Source organism: Trachemys scripta, chromosome 1 (assembly GCF_013100865.1).
Source record: "Trachemys scripta elegans isolate TJP31775 chromosome 1, CAS_Tse_1.0, whole genome shotgun sequence".
NCBI lineage: Eukaryota > Metazoa > Chordata > Testudines > Emydidae > Trachemys > Trachemys scripta.
In genome coordinates this window covers 71519106-71543353 of record NC_048298.1, presented here as the reverse complement: position 1 = coordinate 71543353, position 24248 = coordinate 71519106, and the positions used below count along the sequence as shown (strand labels likewise).

The following is a 24248-nucleotide window of genomic DNA, read 5'->3' as shown; positions in this document are numbered from 1 at the left end:
ATCTCATTCACATAACTCCAGGTTTGCCATGCTTTCTTGGTTATTCAAACAGCACAACTGTATTTTGTAAAAGTATATTATACTAAGAATATTTTCCATTCTGTAAAAGTTACTGAACTCACACTACCTATATCTAAAGCAACTTAATCTGCACAAAAGAGTGTAAGTGATATCTTTACAAGGGTCAGAAGGAAACATATGATAAAGTATTCTATAAAACTTCTATCAAAGGACACTAACAATAAAGCAATGCATGAGGTGATTTTTGTGTGTATGTGTGATCAGATGCATCGCTGCCATCTTGGAAGTTATGTGGCTAATGCCCTGTTTACAATACTGAAAATGTATCCTTGTCCTATAGACAGTTATAACAGTAGAATGATTTATATTTTAAAAGGATGACTTTAAAAAAGGCATTTGTTCTTCAACACCAGCAAACTGATGCACCAATAGATTTTTGCTCTTGCTTGACTGAGCTGAATGTTAAAGTGGTTTGCAAATTTCAGGGTTATATTTCCTCTATGTGATACCCTATATCCATTTGTTTTTGTTTTTTAAAGAAAAATTAGTTGCTTAACGTAACTAATGTAAATTCTATTATGTTGTCCGAGATAATGCCAGTATCTAATATATACTAATTCAGGGCCAAAATGTGACTTCAGTCTTGCACGAGGGAGTTACCATAGAGCAGTGGTTCTCAACCAGGGGTTCGTGTACCTCTGGGGGTACTCAGAGGTCTTCCAGGGGGTACATCAACTCATCTAGATATTTGCCTACTTTACCCCAGTTACCTACATCATGGGCAGTAGCATGGGAGGGGAAGCAGGCTCCACAGAGCTCCTACATCCACCTCTCCCACATGTAGGTGAGAAGTGAGCAGAGCCAGCAGGTTGAGCACTTTAAACTGCTGTTCACTCTCTTCCCCGAGCAGCAGGAAAAATAAGCTGTCACAATATCCCTCCTCACATGCTCTTGGAACACCACAACAACATACTTTGCTTTTTCAGGGCAGAGCATAGAGTCACAATCTAGCCCTCAGTTTGTAATATGGTTTGACACGAGATAGATAGACAGACAGACAGGTCGGTCTGTCTATCTATCTGTCAATCGCAGTTGATGCATGCGATTAACGCAAAACAAATTAACTGAATTGTAAACATTGTGATTAATCGCAGTTTTAATCACATCGTTAAACAATAATCGAATACCAATTTAAATTTATTATAAATATTTTTGAATGTTTTTCTATATTTTCAAATATATTGATTTCAATTACAACATAGAATACCAAGTGTTCAGTCCTCACTTTACATTATTTCGATTACAAATATTCTCACTGTAAAAAAGATAAAACAAAAGAAAAGAAATAGTATTTTTCAATGCACCTCATACAATCCCACTGCATCCTACTTCTTGTTCACTCATACAAACAAGTTTGCTTACATTTGCAGGAGATAATGCTGCCTGCTTCTTATTTACAATGTCACCTGAAAGTGAGTACAGGCATTCACATGGCACTGTTGTAGCTGTCGTTGCAAGGACTTTACATGCTGAATCAGCTAAACATTCATATGCCCCTTCCTGCTTTGACTTGTAGGCTCTGAAGTTTTATACTGTTTTGTTTTTGAGTGAAGTTATGTAAAAAATAATAATCTACATTTGGAAGTTGCACTTTCATGATAGAGAGACTGCACTACTGTACTTGTATGAGGTGACTTGAAAAATGCTATTTCTCTTATTTTATCCTTTTTACAGTGCAAATATTTCTAATAAAAATAATATAAAGTGAGCGCTGTACACTTTGTATTCTGTATTGTAACTGAAATCAATATATTTGAAAATGTAGAAAAACATCCAAAAATATGTATAATACGTTTAAATTGGTATTCTATTATTGTTTAACAGTATGATTAAAACTGCGATTAATCACAACTTTTTTTTACTCTCATGATTATGTTTTTAATAATTTGACACCCCTATTAGATATCTGTCCTCAAGAAAGGATGATCAGTCCAATGGCTAAGGTACTAAACTGGGACTTAGAAGACTCAGGTTCAATTCCCTGCTTCACCCCAGGCTTCCTCCCCAATCTGGGGCAAATCACTAAGGAAATGTCTACACTTTGAGTGGGAGGGGTAATTTCCAGATCAAGAAGACACACCTGTGCTATCTGTGATTGAGCTAGCATGCTAAAAAATAAAGTATAACTACAGTGGTACAACCAGTGGGATGGGCTAGCCACCCTGCATATGTCCCTAGTGCCTTGGACAGGTACATACTTGGAGAAGGGAAAGGGCCTCCATGGCTACACTGTTTTTAGTGTGGTAGCTTAATGAAAGCTAGCACGGTATGTCTCCTCAAGCTGGGGCCTGTCCTGTAAAACTTACTCATTAGTGAACTGGAAAAAAGAGGTGAAAAGTGAATTGGCAAAGATTGCAGACAATGCAAAATTATTCAAGATAGTTAAGAACAAAGCACACTGAGGAGTTACAGGGGGATCTCACAAAATTGGGTGGCTGAGCAACAAAATGACAAATGAAATTCAACATTGATAAGTGCAAAGTAATGGACATTGGAGAAAATAATCCCAACCATACATATATAATGATTGGTTCTAAATTGCATTCTAAGAGATCTTGAAGTCACCTTGCTAGTTCTCTGAAAACTTCTGCTCAATGTCCACCAGTTGTCAAAAAAGCTAACAGTGTTTTATGAACTATTAGGAAAGGGATAGAAAATAAGACAGAAAATATCATAATGTCACTATATAAATACATGGACCAATGCCTTGAGTACTGGGTCCAGTTCTGGTGGGCCCATCTCAAAAAGGACAAAGTAGAAATGGAAAAGGTTCAGAGAAGGGCAACAAGAATGATCAAGGGTGTGGAACGGATTCCAGTTATGAAGAGAGACTAAAAAGATTAGGGCTGTTCATCTTAGAAAAGAGATGACTTAGTGGGGATATGATAGAGGTCTATAAAATCATGAATGGTGTAGAAAAAGTGAATAGAGAAGAGTTATTTACCCTTTCACATAATATAAAAATTGGGGATTATCCAATGAAATTAGTAGGCCGCAGGTTCAATGCAAACAGGAGGAAGTACTTTTTCACACAACTAACCTATTGAATTCATTGCCATGGGATGTTGTGATGGCCCTATATATATGTATATACAGAAAAATAAACTGGATAAGTTCAAGGAGGATAGGTTCTTCAATGACTATTAGCCAAGATGGTCAGGGATACAACACCAGGATCAGGGTGACCCTAAACCTCTGACTACCAGAAGCTGGGAGAGGAAGACAGGACTGGATCATTCCATAACTGCCGTGTTATGTACAGTCCTCCTGACGCTCTGGTGCAGGTCACTTCAGAGACAGGGATACCAGGCAAGATGGATCATGGTTTGACCCAGTCTGGCAGCTTCAGCTTGAAGTACTGTCATACCCTTAGTCTCCCTTTGCCTCGGTCCCCCATCTGTGAAATGGGAATAATAGTATTTCCCTCACAGACAGGTGCTTGGAAGTTAAAAACATAACTCAGACCTTTCCAGGTAGTGAGAAGGATATATAAAGCCTTTGTCAAGGTTTGGTCAGATTTGTTCCTTAATTCTGTGGTTATAAATAGATAGTAGGTATTCTCAACAAGCAGTAGACTTAAAAAGAGAAAAATAAATAAGTAAAATAAAAATTGGGTTGGGTTGAGGAGTGGAATAATCAGAAAAGAACTATGAGGAAATATGTTCCTTTTTGCTTACTGTTTCAACACAGGAGGTTTTATGGAAACAGAGGCTGCAGCACAGGACTCTCTGGGATTAGGCAAACTTGGAACTCAAGCAGAAAAAGACCGAAGACTAAAGAAAAAGTAGGTTGCTTGCTCATTTTATTTTCATCATACGTTGTTCATATTTTGATTGTGTGTATTGTCCTAGGTATGCACACAATTGAAAGCATGACCAAACAAATGACTGTATTTGTCTGACACTGTAGCAGTTGACCATCATGTATATGTGAGTTTTCCTAGGATTATTGTTTTTAAAAGCTCCACATAAAATAACGGAAATATGTGGTAATAAAGTACACTAACACTAAAGTAATGTGGTAATAAAGTACACTTTATAAAGGTAGAATACTTTATCATTCACAAAAAAAACATGAGTTTAAAAGAAAGGAACATTTTTTTAGTTTGACTTTACAGTTTAATTACTATGTCCTGTGCTAACTGTGGTTTTTAAAACTACACATGCAATGAAAGAAATATCTTACTGACTCTTTTTGCCTGGATTATGCAAAAGAAAAAGAGGATGCAAGACTGTTTGCATTATCCATTGAGCATATAATTATTTCAATCTATTATAAAAGACAGTGATTCCCCATAGACATTAGTAACTCTGCTTTCTCTTATGTCTGTCAGAAAATGACAACCTAGCTTTTTGTTCACATAAATTATAGAATAATTAAATGCTTTCCGCCACTGCACTAGTTGTAAAACTGATACACTCTGAGTCATAACAGCTGCAAGAAAGTAGGTAGGTTCATTTGGAAAAAAAAAAAAAGCATTGCTCCCCCCCACCAAAAAAAATCTGTTCAGTCTCATAATTCCAGTGTTATTAGAGAACATCTGAGGAGAAAAAGGACACTTCTTAAAAATCACGCTCTGAATACGTTTTTTTTAAAACAAGCTCATTCCTGTTCTTTAATTACTGTTTGAGTGTCAACATTTTACTTCCTAAGACTCTTTTTATCTTTCACATTTACAGTATGCTCATGTATCTCAGTCTTCTGCTGATCTTTTACATGGTTTGATGGATACTTTGCAGAGTATTCTGCCTTTCTGATGAGGAAATTCTAGGGATTTTTTTCCAGCCTTTCTGAGTAGTTTTATGTATAGTGTGTGTTTTAACCACTTACTGTGTACCACATGCGGTTATGGTACATGCGATCATTATCGTTAATGTACAAATATGAATGTTCAACTTAAACTGGTCCTAATTTCAGAATCTGTGAATAAGGGTAAAGATGCATTCCTTCAGCATCTTCTCCCAACAGAGAAGAGACTTTGGTCACCAAACTCAGGATACTGTTCTTAAGAATACTACAACAGATCAATCTTTCCTCTGCATCTGGAATTTTTATCTCTAAATCAATTATCAATCGCCATTCTGTTATATATTTTATGGAAATTAAACACTTTTTATGGAATTATATTGTAAAAATATCAGTTATCCTTAATTCTGCAAAGCTTCTGCGAAGCCACCACTGGGAACAGACCATATTGGGTGCCATTAGGAATTCAGCATTCACCATGCTACTCATCTATCTTCCAATACAGAGAATAGAAGATACCACAATATGTAACCAGTATTGGCTGAAGTGGCAAATGTTGAGATTTTAAAGGCTACCATTGTTCCCACAAAAATATTTCAAAATATGTCACTTCTCTAATTCTGTTAGGTTAGTATTTATTAACAGAATATAAAAGTTTTAATCTATATACAATGGACAACACAGAAAATGCAGATTTACACATTAATTGCATCACACAAATACAATACCTAGAAAAGTCTTGGATTTGGATACATTGGAGAATATACAGGATAATCTATGCCCAGACCTCTTAGTCTAATCTCCTCACTCACTCACTCACGCCCGTCACCCCAATCGGGGTATGTGCCACCAACCACAGATCTCCAGAGTCCTCTATCCTGGGCCATTTGCTCTAACTGATTCCAGGTATAGCCCATTTTTATGCTATCAGCCTGAAGGTCCCGTCGCCAGGTGTTTCTTGGACGGCCTCTTTTCCGCTTGCCTTGGGGATTCCACCGCAATGCCTGTCTAGTGATGTTGGTTGGCTGCTTGCGTAGTGTGTGTCCTATCCAGCCCCACCTTCTCCTTCTAATTTCTTCCTCTGCTGGAAGTTGACGGGTCCTCTCCAAGAGGTAGATGTTGCTGATGGTGTCTGGCCAACAGATCTGGAGAATCCGTCTAAGGCAACTATTTATGAAGGTCTGGATCTTCCTGGTGGTTGTTTTAGTTGTCCTCCAGGTTTCAGCTCCATACAATAAGATTGACTTCACATTGGAGTTGAACAGTCGAATCTTTGTTGCCAAAGACAGCCCTCTGGAGCTCCAGATGTTCTTGAGCTGTAAGAAAGCTGCTCTTGCCTTACCGATCCTTGCTTTGATGTCTGCGTCTGTGCCACCCTGTTGGTCAATAATGCTGCCTAAGTAGGTAAAGGATTGCACTTCTTCCAGAGGACTTCCATTCAGTGTGACTGGGTCATTACTGATGGAGTTAATCTTGAGGATCTTGGTCTTGTCCTTGTGGATGTTGAGGCCAACCTGTGATGACGTGGCTGCCACTACGTTGGTCTTCTCTTGCATCTGCTGTTTGCTATGCGAAAGGAGTGCAAGGTCATCGGCAAAGTCCAGGTCATCAAGCTGGGTCCACAACATCCACTGGCTTCTGTTCCTGCGCTCATAAGTGGATATCTTCATAATCCAATCAATGACAAGGAGAAAAAGAAATGGTGACAACAAGCATCCTTGTCTGACTCCAGTTCGCACCTGGAAGCTGTTTGTAAGCTGCCCTCCATGGATCACTCTACAGTGTATGCCGTCATATAAGTTCTTAATCAGGTTAACCACCTTTACTGGGATGCCATAGTGCCGAAGGAGCTTCCAGAGAGTCTCTTGATCCACGCTATCAAATGCTTTGTCATAGTCAACAAAGTTGATGTACAACGAGGAGTTCCACTCCATAGACTACTCGACTATGATGCGGAGCATTGTTATCTGGTCCGTGCATGATCTATTTTGCCGGAAACCTGCCTGCTCATCTCATAGCTGTGGATCGACGGCATCCTTCATTCTCTCTAAGAGGACTCAGTTCAAGACCTTCCCTGGCACTGACAGAAGTGTGATTTCTCTGTAGTTGGCACAATTGCTGAGATCTCCTTTCTTGGGGATTTTAATAAGGTATCCCTCTTTCCAGTCTGCCGGAATCACTTCTTCTTCCCATATCTTCTCAAAGAGGGGATACAGCATTTCCACTGAAGCATCCAGATCTACTTTCAGGACCTCTGCTGGGATATCGTCAGGTCCAGCCGCCTTCCTGTTCTTCATCATAGTGATGGCTTTTCTGATCTGATCTCTAGTTGGTCTGTCACAATTGATTGGAAGGTCTTCGTTGACTGGATCAATGTCTGGTGGATTTAGTGGTGCTGGTCTATTCAGGAGTTCCTCAAAATGCTCCGCCCATCTATTCATCTGTTGTTCTATTTCTGTTATAGACTTTCCCTGCTTGTCTTTGACGGGACGTTCTGGCTTGCTGAACTTTCCAGACAGTCACTTGGTGATGTCATACAGCTGTTTCATATTACCGTTGTATGCTGCCTGCTCCGCTTTTGCTGCCAGTCCATCCACATAATCTCTCTTATCCTTCCTAATATTCCTCTTCACTGCTCTATGGGCTTCAGCATGCTCTTTTTGCACTTTAGCCTTTGCTGCTCTAGTTCTGCTGTTATTAACTACTGCCTTCTTTCTCTTTCTATCTTCTATCTTAGTCAAGGTCTCTGCTGTGATCCACTCTTTCTGCTGGTATTTCTTGATTCCAGGCACTTCCTGGCATGCTGACCTAAGTGTCTCTCTCACTTTCTGCCATCTGTTGGATACACTGCCTTCCTCTTCCTCAGATCGATCCTGTAGTACTGAAAACTTATTCTTCAGCATCAGTCCAAAATCTTCCTTGATCTTATGATCCTTCAAAAGGCTGACATTGTACTTCACTCTTCTATCTGATGTGTCTATCCAGTTCTTCTTCAACTTCAGCTTCAATCTGGCCACCACTAAGTGATGGTCAGACGCTACGTCTGCTTCTCTTCTCACTCTAATGTCCTGCAAAGATTCTGAACTTCTTGCTAATACAGACATGATCGATCTGGTTTTCTATCGCGCCTGCTGGCGATACCCAGGTACTCTTGTGGATCCGCTTGTGAGGAAAGATGCTACCTCCTATGACCAGGTTATTAAGTGCACACAGATCCACAAATCTCTCTCCATTCTCACTCATCTCTCCCAGAGCGTGGGTCCCCATGACTTGTTCATATCCTGTGTTGTCAAGTCCAATTTTGGCATTAAAGTCTACCATAAGGATGGTGATGTCTTTGTCTGGGAGAATCTCTAATATTTTCTGAAGTCTGTTGTAAAAATAATCTTTGTCCTCCTCTTCGCTGTCATTGGTTGGAGCATAGCACTGTACAACATTCATCTTAATCCTCTTCATTTTAGTTCTGAAGGATGCTGTGATGATCCTGGAACCCTGTGCCTCCCAACCAATCAGTGCTCTCTGTGCCTGCTTGGACAACATGAAGCCTACTCCCTGTGTGTGGGGTGCGTCGCTCTCTTCATGTCCGGAATACAGCAACAATTCTCCTGTCACAGTCGTCTCTGTCCAGCTTGCGTCCATCTTGTCTCGCTAATGCCTAGTAGGCTCAGGTTGTTGCTCCTCATCTCTGCTGCGACCTGCGCCGTCTTTCTTAACTCGTACATGGTCCTCACATTCCATGTACCGATGGTAATCCTCCTGGTTGCAAGAAGGGTAATCGGCTTTGTGGCTTCCTCACGACTTTCACCACCCTGCGTCATGTATCTTCGAGTTGAAGATCCTTCTTTTTCCAGGCTAAAAGTCTCTGTTATCTCTATTTTTGGCGTTTCTGTAGCAAGTTGATTTTTTACGGGGTGGAGTTGCTAGCCCCACGCCCAACCCTCCTCCTTTATCCTGACTTGGGACAGGCAGATGGCCCCAAAGGACCTCTCTGGTGGAGTTAGTTTAATCTCCTACAGCCAGACTTTCTCATGCTGTCCGCTTTTCAAAGTTTTCTCTTCTCCTGTGTCTGTCCTTGGCTCCTTGTGGAGTAGACATAACCAAATCATCCCCCGACATGGTCTCATTTAGGAATCTTTTCTTTGTGATTATGACTCATCCACTTAGAATATAATCTTGGGCTAGTATTTCAGGTGCATATTTTTCCAAATAGTCCAAGATATTAGAATGTAAAAGTGGCAATTGTACGTACTTACCCTTAATCATATGTTTATATAATCTGTCTCCTGAAGGCCTTTGTTCCATCACTTTAGACCTTTAAGAGTGGTCAATCTTTGTAGATTTTGGTTTCTGAATTGTTAAAAGTACTGTTCAGAATTCCTCTAGGTTACTTGCAGAGACAAGTTTGGACATGCTTTGGGTTGATCCATTTACTGAGGTCCTTAATTCATTCAATATATAATTGTATGTCTAAGACTAATACAGAAAAATTAAGAACGTAGTTCACAGGTATTTATTGAATTCTGGACATTACTAGGATAGGGACCTGTGAAATGGATGGTACAGAATTCACGTGTTATCAGATCTGCTTTAGAAAGATAAAGGCATTTAATGTGACTGAGACCTTGAGTGTATTCGAAGTTAAAACAGTCCAATACTTCATTTTTTTAAAGCTTTAAGCAGAACGGTTTGTCTCAGTATGTCAGACACCTTTCTTGCCCCCATTTAACAATGCATATCTCCCTCCTTGCATAAATGGAAAGAGGTTTTCTTAGCTGAGAGATGAATACCAATTTTGGTAATATAAGTGAGAGAGATATTTAGTGTCTCACATTAATAATAGTAGAAATATAGTGTACTGACAGGACCTTATCTATAAACAATGTGGTATCTTTATAAAAGGTAAGTGAGAGAGTTTAACTTTATTAAATTGTCTTGTTTTCTAGTGGCACAGCAACTAAGTTTGAGATCAAGCCTTTTGCTTGACTCCTTGCTTCTGTTGATCAGGGCCTGTGAACACTGCAAAGAAAGCAAGCTCAGACCCTGAAGGGGAAGAAGCAGCTTACAGATCTTTGTAGTGATTCCTGCCCCTTAGCTGGAAGGACAGATATGAGAAAAGGGCAAAGAAGCATTGTCTAGTAATTACCATACAGCACTGGGAGGTAGGAGATCTGGATTCTATGCTGTCTTTGCCACAAACTTGCTATGTGATCTCCCAGTCCTGTATGGTAATTATGGGAATACAATGATTTAATGAACAGGTGACTTTAATGAAGAAGAATATAGACCACCACCTTCTACTGGATAACATCACATCTGCTCATTCTTAAGCCCTACCATTATATTGCTTGCAGCTCAGACACTGCTTCTTCTTAAACCACAATATTTCCAGGGGAACTCAGAGGAACACTCTCTCAGGGGAAAAATGCCTTAAACTTAGAACTCTTAAAAATTTTACATTCTGGATTATATTTCTAATTAAATTTACATTATGCTATTTTAGCTCTCTAGCCCTGACTATTTACATATGCAAAATAAATTGTTGAACAATATCTTTTATTCTAAGTTTCCTGAGAGAGTACTACACTTCTGCATATCAAATCCCACCCTTGTTGTTATAGTGTAATCAACATATTATTGCACTTCAAAGTTTGCCTACTTCCTGCTTAGAGGATACTATTTGGCATTATATATTTCTATGTATTTGAATTAACTACTTACACACCATTAAAGTGAAATGAAGAACCTTACTCAGTGATAGGCAAGACTTTTGTAGACCTCCCTAAAGAGCCAATTTTCATCCTAGGAATTTGGTTGTTACAGTTAGTCATTAGCTATGAATCCTTATCCTAGGACTTCAAAGACACAGGAAACTAGCTCTTTAGAATTTGATAATTTAATCCTATCATGGTGCTAAAATTGATGCAATAATACAGCCATTAGTTAGATGAATCATCTACACATTCATAAAGTTATGTATGTTTTCGGTGAAGCCTGACCACAAAAGACACATGATGTAATAAGACACATTAATTTAAGTATTTTAGAGTTGTATTATTTGTAACTTAAATGTAGTTTAATGTTCAGAGCATAGAAGTGAATTTCAGGACTCTTCTGAGTTTATTCTTATTCTACGAGGGATTTACTGTGCAGTTTTTGCAAATCTACCTCTTACACCTAATTATAACCTTAAAGATCTGTTAGAAGGATTAATACATTTCTGTAGAGAGCTTTAAGAACTTGTGATGAAAGGTACTATAGAACGGCAAACTATTATTATCTAAAAGAAACTTGGTTAAGAATAGAGAAATAGATTTATTCTTACATTTGTTAAGATTTGTTTGCAGTGGTATTATTGTAGCCATGTTGGTCCCAGGATACGAGAGAGACAAGATAGGTGAGGTAATGTCTCTTATTGGACCAACTTCTGTTGGCAGAATGTACAAGCTTTCGAGTTACACATAACCAAATCATCCTCTTCTTAAGGTTTGGGGAAGGAAGCAGAGCATTTGAGCTAAATACAAGTTGGGACAGATTGTTAAGCAGAAAGAGTAACACAGGTTGGAGGCTGCCACTTGAAATGAAGTGGGCAAATTGGGGGTTAGATTGTTATGCATAAAAGATTTGAACTGGACAATTAAGGTCAGCAGGCAGGGTGGTGTGTTACAGATTGTTGTAATGAGCCCTAAAAGCAGTGTCCCTGTTAAATCCATGTTTTTTTTGGTGTCAAGCAGAGTTATGAATTTAAGTTTCCAGGTTTGCCTTTTGAAGGTGTTGTGTAGGTTTCCTTTTGAGGACAACTATTGAAAGATCAGCTATAGAGTGATTGCTTTATGAAAAGAGTTTCCCCCACAGGTGTTACAGTGTTTTTGCTTTTTATCATTTTTCTCTGTGAATTCATTCAAGATTATCTGGTTTCATATGCATAGTTGTTACTGGGGCATTTGTTGCAATGGATACACCAGATGTTGTGATAAGCATGTGTAGGAACCATAAATCTTAAAAAAGTATGTTGTGAGGGTATTGATCATCATAGCTGTCGAGATTTGTCTACAGATTTTGCATCTGTTGTTCTGGCAGGGCATGGTGCTGCTTTGAGTTGGTGTGTCCTGGTCTATGGGGAGCTTGTTGAGGCTGGAGGATTGTTTGAAGGTCAGAAGAGGGGGTTCAGGAAAGATTTCTTTCAGAATGTCATCCCCATCAAATATGGGCTGTAATTGTTTGATGTACCTCGCATGGATTCCATCATGGGGTGGCAGATGACAACTAGGGGTCAGGGATTTTTTTCCCTCTGTACTGAAGCAGGTTCTCCCAAGTATTTGGATGGCCCTTTCCATGATGGGATCTACTTTTCTGGTGGAGTGTCCTTATTTAGTGAAGGCATTTTAAGTGTGTTTAGGTGTGAATCCAGGACTTTCTCTCCAGAGCAAATTCTGTGGTATGTGAGTTGTAGATAACAGATTTTTTGGTGTGTCTGGGACGGTCACTGGATCTGTGGAGGTAAATTTGGTGACTGGTGGGTTTCTCATATATAGTTGTTTGTAGGGTTCCATTTTTAAGCTAACTCTGGTATCCATGAAGTTGATGCTGGTGTTGGGTATTCTGTAGGGAGTTTGATGAATGGGTGGTGGTTATTGAAATTGTGATGGAAATCAGTGGGGGAGTTTAGATCTTCTGTTCAGACTCCAGAGGATGAAAATATCATTGATGTATCTCAGGCATATCACTGGTTTTGTTAAGAATGTGCATTCTTACATTTTGTCTGATATATGGTATAGAGAAGATAAACAATGCTGAAATGTGGCCTAGATAATTGCATTATTTGCTATCAATATAAACTAGTCCTGATAACCCAGCTTGGCTTATCACACACAGAACTTGCCAACACTTATTTTTCTCATAGCTGGAATCCGTTCCACACCCTTGATCATTCTTGTTGCCCTTCTCTGAACCTTTTCCATTTCTACTATGTTCTTTTTGAGATGGGCCAACCAGAACTGGACCCAGTACTCAAGGCATTGGTCCATGTATTTATATAGTGACATTATGATATTTTCTGTCTTATTTTCTATCCCTTTCCTAATAGTTCATAAAACACTGTTAGCTTTTTTGACAACTGGTGCCACAGGACCCTCTGTTGCTTAGAACTGTACATAGTATTCCAGTATTTGTCTCACCAATGTCATATACAGAGGTAAAATCACCTCCCAACTCCTACTGACCACTTGTTATACATCCCAAGATCACATCTTCCCTTTTTGTCACAGCATTGCACTGGGTGCTCATGTTCAATTGCTTGTTCATCCTTTTCAGAGCCACTGCTTTCCAGGATATAGTCCCCCATTCTATTGATATGGCCTGCAACCATTGTTCCTAAATGTATAACTTTGCACTTAGCTTATTAAAATGCGTTTTGTTTGAATGCTTACAAAGTGATTCAATCGATCTGAATAATTATTTAACATTCCACCAATGTTTGTGTCATCTGCACATTTTATTAGCAGTGATTTTATATTTACTTGTAGATCATGAATGAAAATGAGGAATAGCAGTTTTGGTCCCTGTGGAACCTTACTAGATGATTCTCCATTAATGATTACTTTTTTGAGATCTCCTATTCTATTTGTGACAATTAGGGCAAACTGCAAAGAATGGGGCAGACAATCCCCAATACTTAGCTTTACCAAGCCAGCATAAAACAGCTTCTATAATACTTCTCTGGTTACCCAGAAGACAAAACACAGTTCCCTTTAGCAACCCAGCTCTGGGCTTCCACCCAGACACCCAAGTCAAATATGATGAAAATTACTGAAAATGTTATTCATCATATTAGAAAGTTCTATCAGTTCCAAGGGATCGGATATATTACCTCCCATGTTAATGAATATTTCAGATCTTACCCAAATACACACTTACAGCCAATTCTTATTAACTAAACTAAATTTTATTTTAAAAGAAAAGAGAGAATATTAGTTAAAAAGATTAGTATACATACAGACATGAGTACAGTTCTGAGATTAGTTTCATAGTAGAGATGGTGAGCTTTGTAGTTGCAAATAGTTCTTTCAGAAATAGTCCATTGGTTATAGTCCAGTGTTCATATCCAGGGAGAGCCTGGTGGAGATCTAAGTCTTATGACTCAAGCTTCCCCTGCATAAAGCATCAAGCAGATCTGAGATTAAAAGGATCAGGTCCCAAGAGTTTTTTATATAGTTCCTGGGCAGCACAGAGTCCTTGACTGAACAATAGGCCTTTGATGTAACCTTGTGTTTCCCAGACATCATCGGTAATTAACTACATGGATTAACATAAGGTAATTTATACATTAAGTAGTTCCTATATAGCTTATCACAAACTTTAAAGAGACATACAGACAATGACATTATTTCACTCACATTTCATCTAAATGTTAATATTTCCTTTTGATCTCTGAATCAATAGCTATAGTAATAGACAGAAACTTTCTGTTCACATGGATAACATCTAACAAGATATAAGTAAACACATATGAGAATCAATATCACCTCTGACTCTCTAACAATACAGGTTTTCATTTAAAAGTTCTAGCCTATCCAACATGAAATGGCCCAAATTACCATTTACATACTTTTCTAACATGTCTCTAAAAGTGGAATCTGAGTCATTTAGCCTGCGAGCTGTTTAACTCTCTCTGGCCATGTGTCATACAGTTCTTAATCTGTTTAATTAATCAATATTTATTGATATTGTATAGTGTTATTTTTTTAACAACAATGTTTTGCGGTGCTAAGTCAACCACCTTACAAAAGTTTAAGTATATTACATCTATGCAGGCACTTGTAACCTCATCAGTGATTTTATATTTATCCATCATAATGGAGACCAAAATAGTTACCTCATGTTGCGTATAATACCTTTTGTCAAAATATTATCTTTCATTTTGTTTGTTTAACTACTGGCCGCATGAGACTTCAGGCATATGTCTTCCAAACTGAAGTCCCCCATGATAACACAACTTTTTCTTTCTACACATTGCAGACAGGTGCTTAAGAAGTAACTCATTTTCTTCTGGTTTGATTTGGTGATCTGTAACAGACCACCCCACATGGTACCACTTCCTGGGCTTTGTTTGTTAGTACATTGATCCATATGTATTCAAGATCCTGCACTTCTGAGTTATCAACAACTCTAGAACAGGTTGTGGTGTCTTTAATGTAGAGAGTACCCCCTTTCTCCCCTCCTCCCCCCAAACATACCTTTTTTAGCTATCTTTCGTAAAAGATTATAAACAGATTTTAGCATTGCAATCACACAAATTATCCCACCAGACAGGGCCATCCCTAGGTGGGTGCGGGGCCCAGTACATTAGAAACTCGGTGCCTATCTGCTGTGTGGGGATGCTCCCCCTGGCTCCGCCCAGGCCCTGCCCCCACTCCACCCCCTCCCCCCAGGCCCCCCCCCCCCCCTGCCTTTTCCCGCCCCGCCTCTTCCCCATCCAGTTCCACCCCCTACCCCAAGCATGCTGCACCCTTGCTCCTCCCCCGCCCCCAGCACCTCCTGACACTGCGAAACATCTGATCCGTGGCAGGCAGTAGGTGCTGGGAGGGAGCAGGAGGTTCTGGTAGGGGGGCTCTTCCTCCCCGCCTGCCTGCCCACCTCCCTGTTCGCCGCCTCAGCCAGCTTGCCCACTCCTGCATGCGGGACCCCCCAAAGCGCAGAGCCTGGGGCGGTTGCCCTGATTCGCCGGACTCAAGGGACGGCTCTGCCACCAGGTTTCAGTAATGACAGTTATATCGAATTAATACTACAGTCATCTAGGGTCAAATTTCAAATGTAGTCACTTTATCTACATTTCCACGATATGGCATTACAAAAAACAAATAACTATCTATTTTCATGCACGAACTGGTAAACATGTAAGCAGTCAACCATTATCTACATAATGGCACATTATGTGCATAAAATTACTTACAAACATTAATTAGAGACTTAACTTTGGCAATTTATATTTTAAAATAGAAAACCTGTCAAATATAAAATAGTATTAAAATTCTTGTTTAAATGTATAATTAGCTATAAAAATAAAAAGTTATTATGTTTAAAAAGTTCCTCCACCTACACTGACTTGCAACTCCATGCTTCCAACTTGTCTGTGCACTCTCTACTACAGAGAGGGTCATTTAATTTGCTCCTGTAGAGAGGGCTAGCATAAGGCATTGTTTAAGTAGGCTGATCTCCCATACGGAGGTGGAGGTCACCTCATATGCACTGCTATCATAGCCTCAAACAGTCTCATCTGGTACTCCTTCAGCAGATCCTCTGGCTGAATTATTCCCCACATTACCAAAGTTGTCTGTATAAATCAACCACCCCTTCCGCAGAGCGCACTGATAAGTTCCAACTCTGAAGATGACATATTGCTTGTGCTCTGTGATGCATCTGTCAATATCAGTCTTAGAACAGAAGCCACAATATTACCTACAGGCAGAGGTGTCCTCATAACAATCAGTTCACCCTTACTACATTTTGTTGTACTGTCCTAGTCCTTAGTCTAACAGGAACACTAGGGTGAGTCAAGGTCAAGGTCAAGAGCTGACCTTGTTTTTCCTCTGCTTTTGTTTGGCTTCAATCTGAATGACAATATTCTCGTTCTGATTTTTTAAAATTATTTTTTAAACAGTAATCTAAACCTTCAGTCTATACTCCATGCCCCAAAATAGGCTTGAACATTAAAGTTCATATTTACCAAGGAGAATAGATATAGAAAATATTCCATACCGTGGATATGTTTTTGGAACCCTTATTCTAGTTAATTACACAAACCACAGTTAGGCTTTGTATTTACAAAATGCAAGTTTTTGCTTTTAACGCAGGTAGCAAAAAAAAAAGCATATGCATAAGTCGTTGCAAGATCAAGGACTGACTGATCCACTCTACAAAACTCCCTATATTCATAGAAACTCTGTGTTTGCTATACCAGATACCTATATCTGTTCATAAATCTTCATTATTTCACTAACAATTTTTTAGCCTTTAGTCCAGGAGTACTGCAGCTTGGCTGAGTCTAGTCACAAACTAATCATAATTTATTACAGGAATGCACATATCAAGAAAGAACAATTTCCATGTTAAATAAAAGGGAGACTTTTGTTATTTAGTTTCATTTTTCTTTTTATAGAGCAAAAAGGATTGTTGCCTAGTTACATTCCTAATAGTGCTAAATTCCTTTTCGTTCCTTTTGCTGATTTTTCTCTTGTTTAATTTCTTGAAAAATTGGGAGAGGATGTAGAAAAGAAACACAGACATGATTTCAGGGCTAGAGAAAATGCCTTACACTGAGACACTTAAGGAGCTCAAAAAGAAGATTGAGAAATGAGTTGATTACAGTGTATAAGTACCGTGGCGAGGAGAAAATACTGGGTACTAAAGGTCTCTTTAATCTAGTGGAGAAAGGCATAACAAGAGCAAATAGCTAGAAACTGAAAACAGATTAATTCAAATTAGAATTAAGGCAAAAAATGTTAACAGAGATGGTGACTAACTACCATCGGAACAAACTGCCAACGGAAGTGGTAAATTCTCCTTTTCTTGAGGTCTTCAAATGAAGACTAGATGCCTTTCTGGAAGTTATGCTTTAATCAACCCCAAGGCATTGGGCTCAAAACAGAGATAACTGGTTGAAAATGAATTGCCTGTGATATACAAGAGGTCAGACTAGATCAGGGGTCGGCAACTTCTGGCACGCGGCTCGCCATGGTAAGCACCCTGGCGGGCCAGGCCAGTTTGTTTACCTTCCGCGTCCGCAGGTTCGGCCGATTGTGGCACCCACTGGCTACGGTTCGCTGCTCCAGGCCAATGGGGGCAGTGGGAAGCAGCGGCCAACACATCATTCGGCCCGCGCTACTTCCCGCCGCCCCCATTGGCCTGCAGCGGCGAACCGCAGCCAGTGGGAGCCACGATCGGCCGAACCTGTGGACGCGGCAGATAAACAAACTGGCCCGGCCCGCCAGGGTGTTTACCCTGGCAAGCCGCGTGCCAGAGGTTGCCAACCCCTGGACTAGATGATCTGATGCTCTCAGCTATACACATATACAACTCCTGTAACTTCAGTGGGGTTTTATACGTGTGACTGAGAGCAGAATTTGGTTTAGTACATTCTTAAGTAGAAAAACTCTCTTTGCCCACTGCAGTATAAAAGTGCTTTTCCTAATGATGTTGTTAATTACATGCATTTTTTAAAATTAATCAAAATTGCATTAATTAAGCTCTTTGTAATTGCCAGCCATCTAAATGTTCTCATATTTGTAACATTTATAAAAACCTATTATCCTGTAAGTGTGCATTCTTTGTTGTGTATTAGTCCTTAAGAATAATTTTTATTTCATGCCTTATTATTTTTAATTGTCCTTCATTTAATTTCTTTCCTTTGTATCTGCTCTCATGACGAATCATTTGATGTAAGAGCTCCCAAGCCCTTTTTTCCCCCTTTTTGCAAACAAAAGATGCATTCAGTACCTCTTGTTGCCATAAAAAAAGTGCATTCTGTGGCCCCAGTCGGGCTAGGACAGGGGTGAGCAAACTTTTTGCCCCAAGGGCCACATCTGGGTATGGAAATTGTACGATGGGCCATGAATGCTCACGAAATTGGGGTTGGGGTGTGGGGAGGGGGGAGGGTTCTGGCTGGGGGTGTGGACTAAGGGTGGGGTCAGAAATGAGGAGTTCAGGGTGCGAGAGGGGGCTCCGGGCTGGGGTGGGGTCTGGGGGGGGGGGGGCTCGGGGGGGGGGGGGGGGTTGAGGGGTTTGAGGTTAGGAGGATGCTCTGGGCTGGGATGAAGGGGTTCAGAGGGCAGGAGGGAGATCAGGGGCGGCACTTGGGGCAGGAGCAGCATGTGGAGCAGAGCCCCTTGGCTGCCAGAGGGGAGACATGGCACTGCTTCTGGGAGCCGCATGGAACGGCCCCTGACTCTGCTCCTCGGCTGGAGCGCCGGAGCAGGGCAAGCCCCAGACCCCACTCCCCAGCGGGAACTTGAGGGCCAGATTAAAATGGCTGATGGGCTGGATGCGGTCCACGGGCCATAGTTTGCCCACCCCTGGGTTAGGAGAACCACAGAGTGCCTTGTTGAAGTCAGTGAGGCATTGCATTCATGAACCCATACTGTTCTCCTTGCAGGATCAGGGTCTAATTTTTGTTTTATGTAAATAAGAACTGTTTTTTTCTTTCAAGTTAGTTCCATTTCAAAACATATTTTCCCTCCATTTATTGAAGTATCTTTCTGAAACAGTCAGCAAAGCCTCTACCAATATTTTCCCTTAATATTATTAATATGTGATGCTAAATTAGATATTGGGGGGACCGTCTCTTTCCTGTACTCAAAATAGTAATTGTTTTCATTAAAATACTGTACACTTACAAATATAATGATATTAAAGAGAGAAGGTGGGTGAGGTAATATTTTTTGTTGGACCAACTTTTGTTGGTTACAGGGACAAGCTTTCAAACTTACACAGAGCTCCTCTTCAGGTCTGGGAAATGTGTCAGAGAGAATGTCTACACTACAATTAAAACCCCACAGCTGGCCCAAGCCAGCTGACTCAGGATCATGGGGCTTGGGCTCAGAGTCTATTTAATTGCAATGTAGAAGTTCAGGGTGGGCTGCAGCCCAAGCTCTGGGACCTCTCCCACCTCACAGGGTCCTACAGCTTGGGCTCCAATTTTAGCCCGAATGTCTACATCACAATTAAACGGCCCCTTAGCCTGAGCCCGTGAGCCTGAGTCAGCTGGGACAGGACGGCCGTGGATTTTTTAATTGCCGTGTAGATGTACCCAGAGTGCAGAGCTGTAAGCAGGGCAGGATGAGCGGAGCAGCCGCCCAGGCGCAAAGTAGTGGTGGCAGAAAAATGGGGTGCAGTGGGTGTTGGTGGGGCCAGCCTCATTCAAAGACTAGGGAGAGGGGCATGCAGGGTTATTGCCCCCCCCCCCAACTGTTTCAATTAATAACAGACAGAACCAAGTAAGTCACCAAGCAAAAACACGCAAGTCTAAGCCTAATACATTAAGAAACTGATTACAGGTAAAATCTCATCCTCAGAGATGTTCCAATAAGCTTTTTTCACAGACTAAACTCCTTCCTAGTCTGGGCCCGATCCTTTCCTCTGGTACAGTTCTTGTTAGTTTCAGCAGACATCTTAGGTGGAAACTAGAGGTTTTCTCATGACTGGCAGCACCCTTTGTCCTGTTCCACCCCCTTTTACAGCTTTGGCACAAGGCGGGAATCTTTTGTCTTTCTGGGTCCCCACTCCTTCTTCTAAATGGAAAAGTACCAGATTTAAGATGGATTCCAGTATCAGGTGACATGTTCACATGTCCTATGAGACCCCAGCCTCCATTCTTCCTGGACTGGCTCACAGGAACACAGGAAGGGTTGCAGGTAAATAAACCATTTACAACCAATTGTCCTCGTCAATGGGAGCCATCAAGATTCTAAACCACCATTAATGGCCCACTTTGCATAGTTACAATAGGACCTCAGAGTTATACTTCATATTTCTAGTTTCAGATACAAGGATGATACATACATACAAATAGGATGAACATATTCAGTAGGTCATAAGCTTTGTAATGATACCTTAAAAGAGACCTTTTGCATAAAGCATATTCCAGTTACATCATATTCACACTCATAAACATATTTCCGTAAAACATTATGAAGTGTAACGTCACACATGGGACATGGGTTCTCTCTTTCTTTACTCAATGACAATCATAAGATACAGATGGTACGCTGGGGAAATTATATTACCAATGGTGGCATCTTGGCTCCGCAATAGACACCTTTAGAAATTATGTTGGTAGCACGTGGGTTTTCTGCATGTTTAGCAGGGTTATTGGCTAGTGGGCAATGTCATTCATCCAGAAACTATTTTTATGAGCTCGCCTTTGAGTCTGTGTAACTTTACACACTTGTGTCAACAGGAAAATAAGCTCAAATGTATGGTGTGATTGGTGCACAGTCCTTTTAGTGGTATTTCTCTGTCCATGTTTTTTGGAGAATCGTAGCTGTTTTACAACCATACATAACTCAGCATGCTCTTATATATAGTCTCATTATGAACTGGAAGTAAAATTCCATATTTTTATTTTTTATTTTATTCCATAAAATTCCTCAGTAAGGGGCCAGATGCTGCTATCCTTACATGGAATAACACCTTACATAGAATGCAAAGCTGCTTAAATCACTATGACAACTCATCTCACACCAATCAGACTAGTCACAGAGTTACATACTACTCAGCATGAGTAAGGATAGCAGAATCCAGCCCTAAGTGATGCTGACATTTCCTGTAATGTTTCAGAAAACACAACTTAGATCATTTTATTTTGGGTTGGGGGTTTTTTGTTTTGTTTTTTTTTTGATGTAATAGGCAAGAAAGCAAATCCTGGTTCACACTTTGCTGTGTATTTTCTGTGTGTGTGGCTGGAGATTCTTCTGTGGTAATTTGCTTAGTGGCTAAATCCACATTGTTTGTATCTAAATGCGTTTGTGTGAAAAAACACTAATCAAAATATACATAACATTCCATTGCACAAAAGGTTATGAATGACGAAAGCTGGGACAACTTGCATTTGTTTGTGAATAGTATCCAACATGTGTTGTGTTGTCAGACCTTCTGGCTCTAACATTTATTGTAGGGCTGTTGTGCTAAGAGGTTTCTAATAAGTAACAGATGCCAATTTAATTAGAACTGCTATTATCTCAGTTTAAAAATCCACACAAGGGCATAAAGAACAGGAGTACTTGTGGCACCTTAGAGACTAACAAATTTATTTGTTACAGGGGCATATATCTTTTTAAATAACTTAGTGGAAGGCCTGTTTCCTAGTGAGATTTGCCATATTTGTGATTGTGCTATTATTTTATCTATCATGATTTTTTTTAATGGATTGACATATATTCATTAATGTTTGTGTGCTTTTCTTTTCCATCCATCTCTCTTCATCTCATGAAAAGCATATCTGGGTAAGTTAAATCACATTGGCTGCTGAACATGTTCATTTTCAGCACCATGTTTTCTTTTCTTTTTTTCTTTTCCCTTTTCAATTATATAACCAGACCTATGCAGAGAACTAACCCCAAACCAAATGTTCAGGGTATTCTAAAACTTCATAATAATTGAATGCACAATATTTCTCATTTTATTAAATTCAGGACTTGATCCTGAAGCCCTTACTCTTATGAGTCTACCCTGGGGATAATGCCAGTCCATTTTAAAAATAGATTGGCTCGTTGGGTCTACATACTCTGTATATAGAACAACAATATTTTCATTTTATGCTTATATAATTTCATGCTTATTTTTCTTTTTCACCAATTCATTTGTTTTAAAAGTATGGACCTTTGTTTTAATTGGATCTCCTGATTTCAGTTTTAAAATCCTCATCTCCTCCTCGTAGATCAATTGAACATGTTTTTTGTTTTTCCTGAAACAAACTATTTATGGAGCTTATAAAAGAAAATTCTATGCAGAGTACACAGACTCTTAAATATGTCTGAACTATGGCTTTTTTTAAGATTGGAAGACCAGAAATAAACTTGTAGAGGACAGGAGTTACTATTTTAATTTTAAATGTATTACTATGAAATGCTGGTACAAAACCTGATTTAATAAAATTTAATTAACCTGTAAGCTCCAAGGGTCTCTAATAATATCTAGTAAACTTTATACTAGATTGCAAGGTCATCTATTTGGCAAGTCTATTTGGTTCATTATTGTTTTGATTATATTTTTAATAGTAATTCTCTGCTGCTCTAATTTAAAGTTATGAGCTGTATTTTTTATGGCTATTCAGCATTCCAGAATATGCCTCTGTTCGCATAATGTATGCTTTCAGAAAAGCAATAAAGCTCTTCTGCTTGCAGAACATGCACTAATATACAGCAATTACAGCAATGTTTAAAAATGCTGTTCATAACTATGTTACCTATGCTCATATTAAATGAATAATAAAACTTCCCTTGCCCTTTGTTTTTAAACACTTTTTATTTATTGCTTGAATCATTACTTACATTTACTTGTTTCAATATTTCAATCATTCTCCCCTGAAAACTCTTTTAAAGTTAACTGGAAAAAGTTTTGCAAAGACATGAAGAATTAACCTTGCCCACCATTCCCAGTCCACTTATTATACAAAGTAATACATATATATATGCATATACATAGAAAAGATGACTGCATTATTTAAAGTCAGGGTCAGCCAAGGGGCAAGAGTTTGAAGAAGTAACTTAATTTTTAATTAAGGATTGTATTTAAAATACATATAGACCCTTTTAAAAGAGATTAAGTCAAAAGTATATGGCAATGGCAAGTTTGCTTCTAGTTCCTTTTAAATCTACAGTGGCTAAAAAATACCAATACAGAGAAATGAAAAATTCCTTCTGCCAAAGCCCTACGAGTTCAATGGAAAGATTCTTGCCTGATTCCAAAGGGCTTTGAATCCAAGACACTAGTTCCTGGACATTTGTCTGTTTCATTTATTTGAATATTATTTTTCCATGGAGAATCAATTGTGTTTACACCTTGGTTTGAAGTCCTCAAGTTGCTCTCATTGAATAGCATCTTCTATCTATCTTAATTTACCGAAATCTAATATGTATAAAGGCTTGTTGTAATTTGGACAATATTTCTACTTAAAAGAATACAATAATTAACAATTCCATTTACATTACTCAGTGTTAAATAATAATAAAGGAAATAATAATAATAATAATAATAAAGGGAATCTGTTGCATTTTGTCTTCAACAAAACATTTTGACTTGCAGACAATATCTTTATTAGAAAACTTTTATGCATGACATTTCATGGGAATTAGCTTCTCTGTCTACAAGACAGCGTTTCTAAGTGAGAACTACTAGTACCGTACTATTAAAATGTTGTTACGTCTTGTTTTAACATGCCTCATTATGAACTTGCCTCACATTTGCTATTGAATTTTAATTAAGAGCCATTATAATTGGTATTACTGAGAACTCCACATGTGAAATCAACTGGAACTATCTAATCTTACTACTGTTTTACAGAAGTACGGAGTTGTGTGTTGAAATTCAAGTTTCATCATGGAAGTGTTTAGATTTTGTATTATAGTTCCTGCACTTGAATTTAGGTGTCAGTCATCTTGAGCAGCTATTTATTGTTCACCTCATTAGGTGAGCCTCACTTTTGTGACAGTTATAAACAAGATCAAGCTAGAGATTTCGTTTTTAATCCAGATTTTAATATTTGCCTACAGAGAGGTCAATGAGTAGACTCTCCTTAAAAAGAAGAACAGGAGTACTTGTGGCACCTTAGAGACTAACAAATTTATTAGAGTATAAGCTTTCGTGGACTACAGCCCACTTCTTCGGATGCATATAGAATGGAACATATAATGAGGAGATATATATACACA

General features: G+C 39.2%; 1 protein-coding gene across 7 annotated transcripts in view; it reads left to right on the top strand.

The window, feature by feature from the left end:
* The window catches only part of PPFIA2 (PTPRF interacting protein alpha 2), a 634690-nt gene that overhangs the window by 564093 nt on the left and 46349 nt on the right, over positions 1-24248 (top strand). For 5 of the 7 annotated variants that reach the window (XM_034772198.1, XM_034772232.1, XM_034772206.1 and 2 more), the window contains 2 exons: positions 3772-3865; positions 21813-21821. In XM_034772198.1, coding sequence (XP_034628089.1) covers positions 3772-3865; positions 21813-21821 — 103 coding nt within the window. The remainder of the gene's footprint in view (positions 1-3771; positions 3866-21812; positions 21822-24248) is intronic. The other 2 variants (XM_034772222.1, XM_034772187.1) reach the window with 1 other exon arrangement.